Here is a 16,651-nt window from a genome sequence, read left to right on the forward strand (position 1 = left end):
TCCTTTTAACAGAGTCCAAACCCGGCTCTGACCTTCTGCGTCAAAACTCACGACCGGCTGTATTATATGGTGGCCCCTTCACCGGAGGCCATGCGGATCTGGATGGATGTCATCGTGACGGGCGCTGAGGGGTACACCCAGTTCATGAACTAATGCAGAGAACGGCGCTCGTTACTGTTCTGCTCCTCAGGAACCACAATGGAATTGAGAAAAAACAAACAAATCTAAGATTGCCATGTATTTTATTGTTCTATGGACGCTATGTAATCAGACGGTTTCCTTTTTTATTGGTTTGTACAAAGTATTATCCACGTCGTCACACGGGAGGTTGTCGTCTCCAGGCATCTATAGCTTGCCCCTTGGAGGAAGCGGTCCCTAAATATCCATTAGATGGGTACTACTAGGACAGTGGTGTGCGTGCATGTATATAGAAGGCCTCATGAAGATCCAGATATGGCAGAGACTTGATGGCACTACGTACGTGTTACCCTTGTGGATCCTGGATGTGCCGGTGTCGATTTCCTTACAATGAAGTGATTTTATTTTTTTTATTTTTTTTTCCTCTTTGATCCGTGTCATTGTGAAGTAGGAGAAATGTATCCCACGTTATATGGAAGCCAAGAACTGTTCTTCATCACTTGTATGTGCCAGAATGTGCCAAGGAGAAAAAGAGCCGGCCAGAGAACGAGATCTTGTACCGACGCTTTCCTCTGTACTCAGGCCGCCTTTACGTACTGTTAACATTCTACTCATTTGCCCCCCCCCCCGATTCTTAATATGCGTCTGTAAGCAGTGCACCGATATGATGATGTGCCTTCAGGAAAGGGAAAAAGCTCACAGGGAGTCTGTCAGCAGTTTTTACACCTCGAAACTGCTGACATCATTAAACAGGTGACGGGGGAGTAGTGTATACATATCTAGGGGGGTTGGTCATGTAGGTTATTTAACCGAGAAATCCACGTTTTTATCCGCCCGGTGGTTCCTATATGTGCAGTGTGGTTCTCCGCAGCCCCTCCCCTCCACTGAGTGACAGCTCTGGTGCCCAATCAGGAGATCACTACAGTCGTCACTCTGCAGGGAGGGATTGGGGAGAGTTCACTTGTGACTGTGGCATCGAGGAGTTAAAACTGGGATTTCTCAGTCATGCACCCTGCATGAGCATCACACTAGATATGTTAAAGAGCATCTGTCAGCAGTTTTGTCCCTATGACACTGGCTGACCTGTTACATGTGCACTTGGCAGCTGAAGACATCTGTGTTGGTCCCATGTTCATATGTGCCCGCATTGCTGAGAAAAATGCAAATGAGCCGCTAGGAGCAACTGGGGCGTTGCCATTACACCTAGAGGCTCTGCTCTCTCTGCAACTGCTGTGCCCTCATAGGTACAAATCTGCTGACAGATGCCCTTTCACACTGCTCCTCCCATCACCTATAAGCTCAAAACAGCTTACGGACTCTCTTTAAAGAGGACCTGTCGCCTCCCCTGACATGTCTATTTTAGCAAATACGTCTGTTCCACATAATATAACATTTTTGGAACATCCGTTGTGCCGTTCCTCTGTTTTCACCCCGTGTAAATGTAAGAATAAATCGACATCTGGGTCTTGCCATTCCCTTTGCCAAGGGGTAGTGTTTCTACACAGTCTGGCACTGTTCACACTGATTGGATTGTGTCAAACTGTGTAGGGACACGTCTCCAACTTGTAACACCCAGTTCTCAAATTATTCCTACATTTTCAGGAGGAATAACAGAGGGACGGCACTATGCAGAGCTCTAAGAAAAGCTGATCCAGAATTGTTATAGTATGAAGAATTAAAGGCATTCAGTAAATGTCAGGAGAGGTGACAGGTCCGCTTTTAATAAGGACATCGCCTCCATGTTCTGGTACCGACTGAATCCCATGTTTCCAGGCCGTATACGTGCAGCTGTAGACTGAGTGATATGTTGGTTTTTTTAAGCTTTGTGCCCATTTAGAGCTGTAAATGGGGGATTTAAATTGCGTTTTATATCTGGATATTTTTAATATCTAATTATTTTTCCGTCTGATCTGCTGTGTTCCAGTAATACAGTCTCTTCTATGACGAGCAGGCCATGTGGATGGCACATGGCGGCAACAGACATATATAGATATATATATATATTATATTCTTACCGAGGACACCTTATGTTGTGTTAACCCTTTATACCACTTGTGCCTTTATCTTGTATTCAGTTAAACGGAAAACCTGCAATGTACTTTGCATATGAAACATCCATTTCAGTAGCCATCTTTATGTTCGTTCATTTTTTTATTTTTATTTTTTTTGTTACGGCTCCGGCGTGGGCCGTAGAGAATACACTACAGTACATACGTGTATACGCCTGTATCGTGCTGACAAATCATCTTGAAGGTAAAATAATTGTATCCCATATTTATGCCCAGTCCTAATCATATCACATTTATTCCGAAATAAAAGGGAGGAGACCAAAAAAAAAAAAACAACTGGCGTGAGTCTTGGTGATTCGAAGCTGTGAGCGTCTCGTGCTTGGAACAGTGACACGTCGGCTTTGATTCACAGCGGTGGCCGTGAATACGTAAGGAGTGCCCAGTAAACCCGACACACTGCTTGGTGGGGTTGATCCTGGTGACTTGAAATGATACCTGCCTTGTGAAAATCGGTTGTGACACCCCCTAGAAAGAAAACTATTATTCTTTATGCAAATTAGGGCTTCAGTGCACCAAGGCATGGGGCCTAACCCCGCAGTGCACCTCAGCTTTCCAGGGCTGGCCACGCCCCTCAGTGCACTGAAGACCTGGTCTAATAGGGTCGATCCTGCTGAGATGTGTTTCTGTACATATTAGACTAAGGTCGCCCATACCGGCCAATTTCTGAAGAACCGGACAACAACCATATAATCTGTATTTAGCGGTGTTCACATCATGGTGGCATACATCTCCCATAAGGTCTTAGAAAATGGACATGTCAAATTTTAATATGCCCGACCCTTTGTTCCCAAGGAAGATAAGCCGCCACCAAAAGTCTCTGGCAGTGGCTTACCCCCCCCTCTCCTCATTGAGAATATGCGTGGGCCGTCAGCCATAGAAGATGCATGGCCACCTCTAGACCTAGTTGTTTGATTTGGAGGGAGGCAAAAGGAAAAAAAGGTCTCCTCTCGATTTAGATGAACCAATAATCGTCCCACCGTTCCTGCAAACGCTCGTTCCCGAAAATCTGCCCATGTAAATGTGCTGCCGATCACCCGATGAACGAGCAAAATGCTTGTTCATCGGGTGATCCTGTCATTAGTGCAGGCACCACCAGTCGTTGATTGTGCGGTCTACACGGTGATCTCCTGCCCAGAAACAATGAGTCTGTATGCTATAGCAATCCCACGTCCTCATACTGTGAAGGAGATCGCCGCATGTAATGCTCACTGCGCGAGCAACTGTCGGGAAGGAACGCTTCCCTCTAAAACCGCCTTAACTCTAGGGAAATTAGGCTAGTTGCACATATGCTCTAAAGCAGTGTTTCCCAAACAGTGTGCCTCCAGCTGTTGCAAAACTACAACTCCCAGCATGCCTGGACAGCCTTTGGCTGTGCGGGCATGCTGGGAGTTGTAGTTTTGCAACAGCTGGAGGCACACTGGTTGGGAAACACTGCTCTAAAGCAGTCTGGCAGCCTGCCGGTGTTCTCCAGATCTGACATAGCCAGACTATAATGGGATCCGTTAGGAATCTGACCGCTCCCAGCATAAATACTGGGATTTGGCCGGACAAAAATCACTGCATGCAACAGTTTTTGTCTGGGAGAATCCCAGCATTCATGCTTGGGGGTGGCTGGATCCCTGCCGGATTGCTTTAGCACAAGGATGAAAGTAGCCTTACCAGATTGCATGAGGAAAAAGATTAATACTTGGAAGATTGAACAGCCAAACTGGAGGGTGAGAGAAAACAGACTGTGGAGGTAATGCACATGTTGAGGCTAGCGGACTCCACAGCCCTTGGCTGGGTTTCAACAACCCTAGGCCCTGATCCTACCAGAGGGACAGACTATAAGGGCCGCTTCACACGAGCGGATGCCGTGCGTGGCATCCGCTCCGTGAAAGAGTGCCAAGACCCACTGCAGAGGCACGGAGCGGTAACATGACTGTTAATGCTCCGTGCCTCTCTGTGATCTCTTTACTACGAAATCACAGTTGTCACTGTGATTTCGTAGTAAAGAGATCACAGAGAGGCACGGAGCATTAACAGTCATGTTACCGCTCCGTGCCTCTGCAGTCTGCAGCGGGTCTTGGCACTCTTTCACGGAGCGGATGCCACGCACGGCATCCGCTCGTGTGAAGCGGCCCTTAGTCTTAGGATGTACACCCTGCAGTGGGCATTGCATCTACCAGCTGGACTACACCCTATGGTCTGCCCCACCAAGCCGCTCTATGGTATGACCACTGGTGTCACAGTACAGCATTTGTCACATACCTGTGCACTTCACTCCAGAATCAGACTGGTGTGCATGGACATGTGGCAGATTGGTAAACGGGCACACCAGTAGGAAATGGGTCAGGACACTATAGAGAGCACCTTGCCCATATTTTCCATTTGGTGATGCCTCAATTGCTGTTCCACAGTTCAGTTCTCTGAACCATCACTTAAACCCCATGTGCCTGAACAGATGGTTCCCCATGCGTTGCCACAGAAAATATCCACATGGCCCTCACAAGGATATGGTCCAGTCTGATGAACTGTGGCCCCTGAAAAACACATAAATACAATAGTAGGTATACAAAGTCTCACACAATGTTCAGACAACACTTACATATTTTTATTGATTTCCGAAATGAAAAGAAACTGAAAGGTTAGGTCCATCCACCTAAAATGTAATATTGCTTTAAAACACCTAAAATGTAAAATGAAGCGATGTTGCAATAATTCCTGGTCACTTATTTCCTATTGTTTTGTTTCTACAGCTCACAGAGAACAACCATGGTCCGATTTGGTCCTGTAGCCACGACCCCTTGTATCTGTCCCCCTACTTCTTGCTAATATGACGAATGCTGGAGACACAAAACGAGAAGACATTTTTTATTAAGATTTATTGCAAAGTTGCTTCATTTTACATATTAGATGTTGTGACTATGACCATTACCACCATGCTGTAACCTCAATATACCGCCATACTATGACTATTATCACAATACTGTGACCGAAAAATACTATAAGGAGCGTACGGCTTATTGTCGTCCTCTGTACAGATACTGAGGCAGGTTTGCTGTTGTGCCATGTTCTTTCCATTTGGATATGATAGATTTGATGGTGCTCCTGGGGATCATCAAATTTGGATATATTTTTGTATAACTTAACCCCGACTTGTACTTCTCAACAACATTGTCCCTTACTTGTTTGGAGAGCTCCTTGGTCTTCATGGCAGTGTTTGGTTAGAGATGCCTTTCGCTTAGGTGTTGTAGCCCCTGGGGCCTTTCAGAAAAGGTGTGTATATGTAATGACAGATCATGTGACACTTAGATTGCACACAGGTGACATCATTTCACTAATTATGTGACTTCTGAAGGGAATTGGTTGTACCAGAGCTTTTTATGGGCTTCCTAACAAAGGGGGTGAATACATACGCACATGCCAATGTTCTGTTTTCTAGTTCTAAACAATACTTTTATTTATATATTTTTCTCATTTCACCTCACCGACTTAGACTATTGTGTTCTGATCCATCACATAAAATTCAGATTAACAAAACATTGAACTTAAGGCTGTAATGTAACAAAATACGAAAAAAGTCAAGGGGGTGAATACTTTTGCAAGGCACGGTACATTACCACCAAACTGTAACTGAATACCACCATACTCTAATGGAATAGTAACACCATAATGTAACAGAATATTACAACCACAGTGTAAATGAATACCACCATACTGTAGCTCAGTATTAACACTAAACTGTAAATGAATTAGAGATGAGCGAATCTCCGCTTATGAAATTCGTTTGCGCTTCGTTTACTGGTAAATGGTGAATTGCGTTATGGATTCCGTTACCACGGACCATAATGCAATTCTATGACGGAATGCATAACGGAATACCTTTAGAGGCATTCTGTTATTTATTATGTCATAATAGAAGTCTATCGGCTGCAAAATTGATCTGTCCCGTTTCCGTTATGCAGGGTAGTCCTCTCCTGCATAGCGGAAACGGGACGGATCCGTTATGCAGGCCATAGACCTCTATTATGAAGTAATGAATAACGGAATGCCTCTAAAGGCATTCCGTTATGCATTCCGTCATAGAATTGCGTTATGGTCTGTGGTAACGGAATCCATAACGCAATTCAACTTTTACCAGTAAACGAAGCGCAAACGAATTTCATAAGCGGAGATTCGCTCATCTCTAATTCACGGCCGCCCACCAAATCTCACGGACCGGGCAAGGGGGGCATTAATCAGAGAGGCAGCACAGAGACCTAAGGTAACCCTGGAGGAGCTGCAGAGTTCCACAGCAGAGACTGGAGTATCTGTACAGAGGACGACAATAAGCCGTACGCTCCGTAGAGTTGGGCTTTATGGCAGAGTGGCCAGAAGAAAGCCATTACTTTCAGCTAAAAACAAAAAGGCACACTGTGAGTTTGTGAAAAGGCATGTGGGAGACTCCCAAAATGTATGGAGGAAGGTGCTCTGGTCTGAGGAGACTAAAATTGAACTTTTTGGCCATCAAAGAAAACGCTATGTCTGGAGCAAACCCAACACATCACATCAGCCAAAGAACACCATCCCCACAGTGACACATGGTGGTGGCAGCATCCAAGGCCGGATTAAGAGCATCATGGGCCTGGTGCTGAAGATTTTAATGGGCCTTTTTATAGAAAAAAAAAACGCAACGCAGAGCAACTTTTTATAGCACAAATAAAGTGTGAATTTTCGCAAAATTACACATGTGAAAATACGCATGCATAAAGTTTGAAGTGTGAACAAGTCTGCGTAATCCCATTCAAGTCTATTGGACTAAAGTTCACGCGTAATTTTGAAGCAGATTTACGCACGGGTTTGCGTGTGAAAAATCTGCTGTGTGAACTTAGCCTAAGTGTACATCTCTGGCCACAGTTTAAATATACAGCCATCTATATAGATGCCTGTATTATGTATAGCCACCCCCCAAGGAGTTAACTAGTGCTGCTGGATATGTCATTCAGGAGCATGAAAAAGCTATTCACGTCTAGCTTTTCCATGCTCCTGAATGGCATATGTGTTTATAAAAGCTAATCTATTATAAGCAGATATGCCATTGAGGAGCTTGGAAAAGATAGGTAGGCAAGAAATAGTCACCTAGCTTTTCCATGCTCCTGAATGGCATATCTGCTTATATGCATACATGTTTATAATAGTCAAGCTATTATATGCAGATCTGCCATTCAGGAGCATGGAAAAGCTAGGGGAGAAACAGTCACCTAGCTTTTCCATGCTCCTGAATGGCAAATCTGCCTTTAGGCATATCTGTTTATAATAGCTGATCTATTATAAGCAGATATACCACTCAGGAGCATTGAAGAGCTAGGTGACTATTTCTCACTTAGCTTTTCCATGCTCCTGAATGGCATATCTGTTTATAATAGATCAGGCTCAGCTATTATAAAGATATATATGCCTATAAGCAGAAATGCCATTCAGGAGCATGGAAAAGCTAGGTGAAAAAATCATCACCCAGCTTTTCCATGCTCCTGAATGACATGTATACATTATACAGTACACAGTATAATAGGTGAGGTGAGCCAATGCTGATTAACTTACCGCCTATGAGTTGTTTTCTGGGCAGTACACTGAAGGCTGCTGAATGCGACTCACCGCTGGCAGCACCCCTGACTCCACGCAGGAAGAATTTTGAACTTCCCGCTCGCAGCAGCCGTCACGGTCTTTCTCTTTACGGCATGGCCTACCTAGGCCCTAGGGGAGGAGTCTGACGTGACGACGCAGCGCGGCGTGCACAGCTGACCTGTCACCTGACCTGATCTGTCAGCTGTCACTGTCCTGGTGAGTTCTGTAAAGCAGTGTTTCCCAACCAGTGTGCCTCCAGGTGTTGCAAAACTACAACTCCCAGCATGCCTGCACAGCCAAAGGCTGTCCGGGCATGCTGGGAGTTGTAGTTTTGCAACAGCTGGAGGCACGCTGGTTGGGAAACACCTCTGTAAAGGGCCGGCCTGGGAGATTTCTTCTTGCGCGCCGGCCCTGTCATCATCTGACAGTCAGCACGGTTCGGTCCTACTAAAGGGTTGTGGGGCGGCCGCCAGGCAACCCCAGCGAGGCAGCCTATGCGGGCTGCTGGGCCTATTTTCATGCAGGGGCCTGGAGCTGCAGCTCCATCCGCCCCTACGTTAATCTGGCCCTGGCAGCATCATGTTGGGGGGATGGGACTGGGAAACTGGTCAGAGCTGAGGGACAGATGGATGGTGCTAAATACAGGGTGATTTTAGGCTAGGATGGAGGTTCACCTCCCAGCAGGACAATGACGCCAAACACACGGCTAGAGCAACACTCGAGTGGTTTAGGGGAAACATGTAAATGTGTTGGAATGGCCGAGTCACAGCCCAGATCTCAATCCAATAGAAAATCTGAGGTCAGACTTAAAGATTGCTGTTCACAAGCGCAAACCATCCAACTTGAAGGAGCTGGAGCAGTTTTGCAAGGAGGAATGGGCAAAAATCCCAGTGGTAAGATGTGGCAACTGCTCATAGAGACTTATCCAAAGCAACTTGGAGCTGTGATTGCCGCAAAAGGTGGTTCTACAAAGTACTGACTTTAGGGGGATGAATAGTTTTGCACATTGACTTTTTCTGTTATTTTGTCCTATTTGTTGTTTGCTTCACAATAAAAATAAAAAAACCTCTTTATAGTTGCGGGCATGTTCTGTAAATTAAATGATGCAAAAACGCAAACAATCCATGTGAATTCCATGTTGTGAGGCATCAAAATACAAAAAAAAGTCAAGGGGGTGAATACTTTTGCACGGCACTGTATGTCCATAACCAGAGGAAGGTGGCATCTAGGGAGAGTTGGCACTTTAGATCAGTGGCATTGGCCAACCTTCAGGGAGATCAGGTTCATGTCCCGGATGTGATAATGAAATGATTATTTTACAGTAAGTTGCCGCGTGACTCTATTGACTCAGGGACGTTCACTCTGCCTCTCTCTTCGTGACTCACACGACTCTGCTGTACAGAAGGCTAATACAATTACACCACATCTGTACTGTTCAGCATCTATGACCTGGCAGGAAATAGGAATCATATCTCATACGTCATATATGTAAATTACACAGGGGTGACGCATAAGGGATGGGGGGACGTGATTAACCTTCTCCTATCGTTTTGTGTCTTTTCAGGAATTTTCGGCTTCTTGCACTCTTACTTCCTATTTGACTTACAGAATTGCTGATCTTGTGAATCTATCAGGAAAATAACAAGTCACAATCTCGTGATGTGTGAGACTCCGACCAGCTTTCTAGAAAACCCGGTGACCGCGGTCTATTCTTTGGAGACCGTGGAGGCTACAGCTTTGTGTGCCGCTATATAATGCAATGTCACGGATATTCTGTCCGAGAAACATCATTTCTAGAGGAGACCAGCTCCATAATACGCTATACGATGAGCATACAAACTACACTAAGACCCTGTGCACCTCTTTGGGTTCCCTAATAAGACCGCTATCCTATCCATAGCTTCGCCATGGGTTACCGGTCACCCCAAATTTGTTGGGGTGGCTTCTCAGCCTTGCAAGGCTGAGAAGGAAAAGTGGCGAGGGTGTTGGAAAATTCAGGAGATGCGACATAGTTTGCAACTTTTTAAAGCCACTTTTTAGGCGCAAGTGAGATGATAAATCTCCCCCAGAGTGTGTGGGCCCCACATTGGCAGCTGAGTGGACCAGCATCACATCCACATATACAGTATTTTATTATGTTATTAATTATATTGTATTTATATTTGTAAATATATTGTATTTAATTGATTTAGGCCTCTTTCACACTTGCGTTGTCCGGATCCGTCGTGTACTCCACTTGCCGGAATTACACGCCGGATCCGGAAAAACGCAAGTGTACTGAAAGCATTTGAAGACGGATCAGTCTTCAAAATGCGTTCAGTGTTACTATGGCACCCAGGACGCTATTAAAGTCCTGGTTGCCATATTAGTAGTGGGGAGCGGGGGAGCGGTATACTTACAGTCCGCTATACTGCTCCCCCGCTCCCCACTACACTTTACCATAGCTGCCAGGACTTTAGCGTCCCGGCAGCCATGGTAACCATTCAGAAAAGGCTAAACGTCGGGTCCGGCAATGCGCCGAAATGACGTTTAGCTTAAGGCCGGATCCGGATCAATGCCTTTCAATGGACATTAATTCCGGATCCGGCCTTGCGGCAAGTGTTCAGGATTTTTGGCCGGAGCAAAAAGCGCAGCATGCTGCAGTATTTTCTCCGGCCAAAAAACTTTCTGTTCCGGAACTGAAGACATCCTGATGCATCCTGAATGGATTTCTCTCCATTCCGAATGCATTAGGATAAAACTGATCAGGATTCTTCCGGCATAGAGCCCCGACGACGGAACTCTATGCCGGAAGAAAAGAACGCAAGTGTGAAAGAGCCCTTACTTATTTGATTTTTGTTTATATTACATTATTAACCATTTTGGGGTACTGTAACTGTTAAGAGGCACTAAGGGAGCAGCACCTCTAGTATGGGGGCACTAAGGGGGCAGCACAGTTGTATGTTGGGCACTAAAGGGCAGCAATATTCTAAGTGGGCATAAACAGTGTGTGAGGCACTAAGACCTGCAGATCATCTAGACCAGTGATGGCACACCTTTTAGAGACCAAGTGCCCAAACTGCAACTCATACCCACTTATTTATCACAAGGTGCCAACACGGCAATTTACCGTGAATACTACAGTCCAATATAGTATATCTTCCATGTACTTTATCATTGAGCCTACATTCAGTGCGCTGCCTGTGCTGTTCATAGTGCGCCCTGCGCTGATGAATGGCAGGAAAGGTCTAAGGCATATTGGTACGCCATAGACTTTTTCCAGGGTGTGGGTGCCCACAGAAAGGGCTCTGAGTGCCCCCTCTGGCACCCGTGCCATAGGTTCGCCACCACTGACCTAGGCGATTTTTGGGAAGGAGGTGTTCCTTCCTGTTATTACCTGCTCGTCAGCAGAGGAGACCACTGCTATTACATGCAGCGATCTCCTCCTCAGTATGGGGACAAGCAATCGCTAATGCCATCACTCTTCCTTTTCTGTGGCACAAAGGGAACTGGGTGGGATTGGACATGTATAGTTGTGCATTTGGCAGATTTAGAGCCGTGGTTTAGGCCTTATTTGACATTTGCGTTTGCCGATCTGGCATTGCCAGACGCTACCAGAATGCCATCCGGCCCCATTAACTATAATGGGGTCTGGCAGTGATCCGGTTGCGACCCAGCAAATATGCCGAGATACGGCCATACAAATGCCGCTGCATGGAACCGCCTGCTGTCAGTGTGGAGCAGGCCTTAGAGTAAAAAAAAACTAATTTGCAGCAGTGCGCCAAACATCTTATCCCTCCTTCGGCTTAACCTCTTTAAGGTTTATCAGCATTTTGTACATCTTGCCAGTGACTTCTACATTTGTCAATTTAGGTTTCATAGAAATGTGACTGGTAGAGACCAAGGGTTGGGATCTCCATGATCTTGAGAAGAAAGTATACATTCTCGGCACATGTGTGTGAATGAGCTCCTTACAAGCATCAAGAACCCCATAACAGCTGTCTACAGGCGGGCGTCTGGTTTGGCTTCTATGAGAGGTTTCTTCCTTCTGGAGGAGAGCTAATTTGCATACTTTTTTTTCCCCATGGAGCATGACCCGTAAAAGTAAAGGCCATCATGTAAACTGTTACTGTAGTGATCGTTCCTCCCCCGTGCAGTTTCCAGTGGTCAGCGTGAAGTCTAGGTAAACGAGCGATGATCAACTTGTGTATTGCTATTTATTGCTCCACATCAGTCGTGTAAAACCACCCTAAAGCTCCCTTTACACGGACAATTATAGGGAACGAATGTTCTATGCAGGGGTGCACCTAGTCTTTCTGCTGCCTGAGGTGAAAACTGAAACGGCGTCCCCCCTCCCAATGCCAAATCCTTAACTTAACCCCTTTCCTCCAGCCCTAGCGTTAAAGACACACTTGGAAAACATTACATAGAGCGCGAGAAAACATACAGGGTGATACAGCGCCACATACCTCTTACATCCAGTGACATGTCCTATGATGTAGGCGTTCTCTTTTCCTTATCTTCTCCATTCAGAACAGACCGCCATGATGATTTCTTTCAGCCATGTCTCGTCTCTTCAGAATTTGGCACACAGAAATCATAGTTTCCTACGTTTCCAAACTTGTCCCCACCTTCTGAACACCCCATCCTGCCAACCCTAATACTTTGCCCTGTGTGCTCCCCAATACTATACTGCAAAAAAAGTCCCCCTGAAAATACTATTACCACACAGATAGTGCCCCCTTCAATAATTATTACTGGCACACAGCGCCCTAAAATATAACTGTGCCCAGCAAATATACCTCCCCTGACACTTAGTGCCGTAAACATAATGTCCGCCAAAAATAATTGTGTTATGCTGATACTGTGCCAGGGTCTCCCCCACTGTCAGTCCTCCTAAAAGTCCCACCAATGCCCTATGTGGTAACAGTGCCCCAATAGTAACAATGTCCCTCATTTTGCCCCAGAAGTAATAATACCCCTGTAGTGCTCATACTAGTAATCATGTTCTTAGTAGTCCGCCAGTGGTAACAAAGCCCACCATAATGCCCCCAGTAGTAATAACTCCCTTTTATAATGTGTGCCAGTACAAAAATGTCCCCTTCTGATGATTGCCAGTAAAATAATTCCACCTTACCATGTGTGCCAGTACAGAAAAATGCCCCCAGTAGAACGAATGTCCCCATAAAAATGCTCCCTTATAATGTGTGCCAGAACATAAGGGAACCCCTTATGTGTGCCAGTACAAAAAATGCTCCCTTATAAGGTGTACCAGTACAAAAAAGTTGCCCCCTTTTCATGCCCCCGGTAGAATGCATGTCCCCTTAGTAGCCCCCTTATAATGTGTGCCAGTACAAAAATGCCCCTTTTTAGAATGCCCAATGTCCCTATAGTGCTTTCCCCACACTACAAAATAATGACCCTCCCCCCCCCCCCCCCCCCCGTTTAAATACTTACCTCTGCTGTCAGCAATGCGGTGCAGGACACAGACCTCTTCTAGTCTGTGCCCTGAGCTGTATGCAGCCCGGCTCAGGCAGCTCGATGATGATGACACCGGCCTTGGATAGGCTACAGGCACTAGGAATAAAGCCTATTAGAGGGAACGGTGGGGCAGGGATAAGTCACCCCCATGTTCCGCTGCAACATTCAATTGTATTGCTGTCCTGAGAACAGCAATACAATTGAATTTGCAAAGATGAGCGCTTCCACAATAGAAGCACTCATGGCCCTTCCACTGCCCCCTACCTGGTGCCTCCTAAGGCAATCGCCTCATTGGCGATGCACCTCTGGTTCTATGAACGCTTGTTCCCGATAATTAGCAAGGGGTCACTGATCACCTGATGAACAAGCAAATGCTCATACATCAGGTGGAAACGTAGTTGAAATTGACACCTAAATCACTGTTTTTGAGCAGATTGTCCTATATAAATGGGTAGTGATGAGGGATTGCAGTAGAGATGATTGCTGCATGTAAACGCAGTTCTCACCTCTTCTGATGAGCAGGAACGAATGGTTTATTTGCCTGCTCAGTCGGCACGTGTAATACGCCAGTTGAATCTCTTCAATGAAAACCAGTCCCCCACCCCAAGATGAGGACAGATGGGTATTAATCTAGTACAATGTCAGTTTTGCTTAAGAGTCTGGAAGAATAAAAGAAAATGAATATCAAATCCAGGCAAAACTTCCCTGCCCAACAGCTGTAGGGTTAATCCCTGACAGCAGCACGACAATGAGCGGTATCAACCTTGTTTGTAGGCTGGTCAGTCTTCATGGTTGAACTCACGAGGAGATACAGTATCTACTTAATGGGGGTTTCCGGCATTACTATTATTTTTAAAAGACGTGCTCATGTAGTTGTTTGCCTACATCTTCCCCATGTTTTTTCTTCAGTTTGGACTCTCCTGACCCGTTGTCACAATGTAAACCAATCTGTCTTTAAAACAGGTTTTAATAAATTATATAGGAAGGTTTAGATACACTTCAAGGGGAACAATATCTGTTAGAAGGGCTGATGTTCCACTCACCGTACTTTCCACCACTAGGCAGGGTGCGTCTGCTCTTAAAGAAAGGGAGCCCCGTCTCACATGCACTATCCACAAAAAACCTCACCCTCTGAAAGAATGTTGTGGACTCAGGGCAAAAGACTATGCAAGACCGCAGATATAGTGTCAAAGACCTTGGGGCGTGTTACAAGTGTTGCGTCTCCTCAAACCACATTGCAAAGGACTGTAAAGCTGCCATTAAGTGTACAGACTAATTACAAACATGTTATAGCCATGCATCCTACTCCACCTCCCGACAACTCACAACCTTCAGTAGCATCCAACCCTGTCTGAAAACAAGGCCAAGAGCCACAAGCTCAAGACTCAACCACAACCACTGTCTCCTCTTCACGCATGGAAGTATGTGGGAAACTTGTCCAAAAAGATGCACCAAGGTGTGATCTACCCAGAGGGGCAACCTGAGAAAACCACCACAATGTATGCCATTGTAGATAAACAAAGCAACAGATCTCTGGCAAAACCTAAATTCTTCGAAATCTTTGATATACAGGGGCAAGCTTTACCATGTACCATGAACACCTGCTCTGGTCATGTAGTGACTTCCGGCAGAAGGGCAACATGGTTGATGTTTTCTCTTCAGTCAAGGGCAATAATCACATACCCTTACTATTGTTAATTAAATGTGAGCAGATACCAGATAAAAGAGAAGAAATTCCTACTCCAGGACCTGCACATCCTCATCCCCAATTAAGGCATCTAGCATATGAAATTCTTCTTATGGCCATGAATGCTGATGTTTTAATTTTACTGGTGAGAGATATTTTGAGGGTCCATAAGATACGTCACCAATGCAATGTTCCACACGATGCCCCATATGCACAGAGACTTGATTTAGGCTGGCTAATTGTGGGCGATGTATGCTTTGATAAGAGCCACAAACCATATTTAAAACTTATGTGCTTAAAAATGGTTGTGTGACCATTGCAAGACATATTTTATGCCATGCTGTCATCAGGAGATGAAAGAAAGGCTCTCTAACCGTCACCCAGGTGCCAGATGTCATTCCTATGTTGATGACGGCAACAAAATAGCCATGTCCATAGAAGACAAAAAGTTAATTAACATAATGGACAGTGAATTCTTCAGAGATTAATCTAACCTCTAGGTCACACCCTTACCGTTTCGGGCTGAAATAGCCAGATTTTCAAACAATCGAGACCAGGCTATATCCAGATACATTTCATTGCAATGAACACCAAGAAACAAGCCTGAAATTATACATCACATTGTGACCTTTATAGACAAGATATTTCACAGTGACCATGTAGAGTCAGCTCCACCATTACAAGACCATGAAGAGTGCTGGTATCTTCCCTCCCATGGAGTATATCACCCATGAAAACCTAAACTGATCAGTGTGGTTTTTAACTCAAGTGCCAAGCATTGTAGCATATCTCGGAACGACGTCCTTCCTACTAGTCCAAACCTGAGCAATAACATGGTAGGAGTACTTATGAGGTTCAATAAAGAGCATTGTTTTATTGTACAACAAGAACACAGGAATCACCTTAGGTTTTATGGCACTTAGACAACGATACCTGTCAGGAAATGATTGAAGACCAATATAAGGTGCATCTGTTCGGTAACAGTCCTTCACCTGCAGTTGCAACATATGTTCTTTGTAGAACCGGCTCTGATGGTGAATAAGAGTTTGGAGAGGACGTCCAAATCTTTGTTAAAAAAAAGACTTGGGCAACAGACTCAAATCTTTGTCCACAGCGGAGGAGGCCATAGAATTGCTGAAAGGGACACAAGGTATGCTTTCTAAGGTTCATCTGAAATTACATAACATTGCTTCCAACAGTTCTGTTGTCACAAAAGCCTTTCAGCCCAGTGATCACAATGCATAATTCAGAGACTTGAATTTAGACCTAGATAATCCACCAGTACAAATACAGTGAGCCCCTGAGGAGCCGATGCAGAGGATGGGAGTGGTAGTGGCCCTGATGAGATGCTGTGTCATGATGTATTCCCTCTGGCTGTTACTCCCTGGGGATCGGTGCAGTGGAGATGTAGTTTGAAGAATCAGACCAGAATTGAACATATAACAGTCTCTTTTTAATTAGTGCAAAATATAACTTGTGGCACATCCAGCAGCAATAAATAAAAAATGCAGTTTCTCTGGCACCAGATGAGGAAGTATGGTGGCTGTTTGAATGGCTATTGATGTTAGTCTGGCCTAGTGGTGGTTTTAGTGATGGGTGTCTGAGCTGTAGTCCCTTACCTTGCAGCAGTGTCTGTAAAGCTGTAATTTCTCTGATTAATCTGCTGTCCTGACACACTGATGATTTCTGGAAGCTGTGTTCTGACGATCTC

General features: G+C 45.2%; 1 protein-coding gene across 15 annotated transcripts in view; it reads left to right on the plus strand.

Moving 5' to 3' along the window:
- Positions 1-1,704, plus strand: part of PHLDB1 (pleckstrin homology like domain family B member 1) — a 149,280-nt gene extending 147,576 nt beyond the window's left edge. For all 15 annotated transcript variants that reach the window (XM_044282365.1, XM_044282357.1, XM_044282359.1 and 12 more), the window contains one exon: positions 13-1,704. In XM_044282365.1, coding sequence (XP_044138300.1) covers positions 13-153 — 141 coding nt within the window. In that variant the 3' untranslated portion in view covers positions 154-1,704. The remainder of the gene's footprint in view (positions 1-12) is intronic.
- Positions 1,705-16,651: the final 14,947 nt, after the last annotated feature.

Source organism: Bufo gargarizans, chromosome 2 (assembly GCF_014858855.1).
Source record: "Bufo gargarizans isolate SCDJY-AF-19 chromosome 2, ASM1485885v1, whole genome shotgun sequence".
Taxonomy (NCBI): Eukaryota; Metazoa; Chordata; class Amphibia; order Anura; family Bufonidae; genus Bufo; species Bufo gargarizans.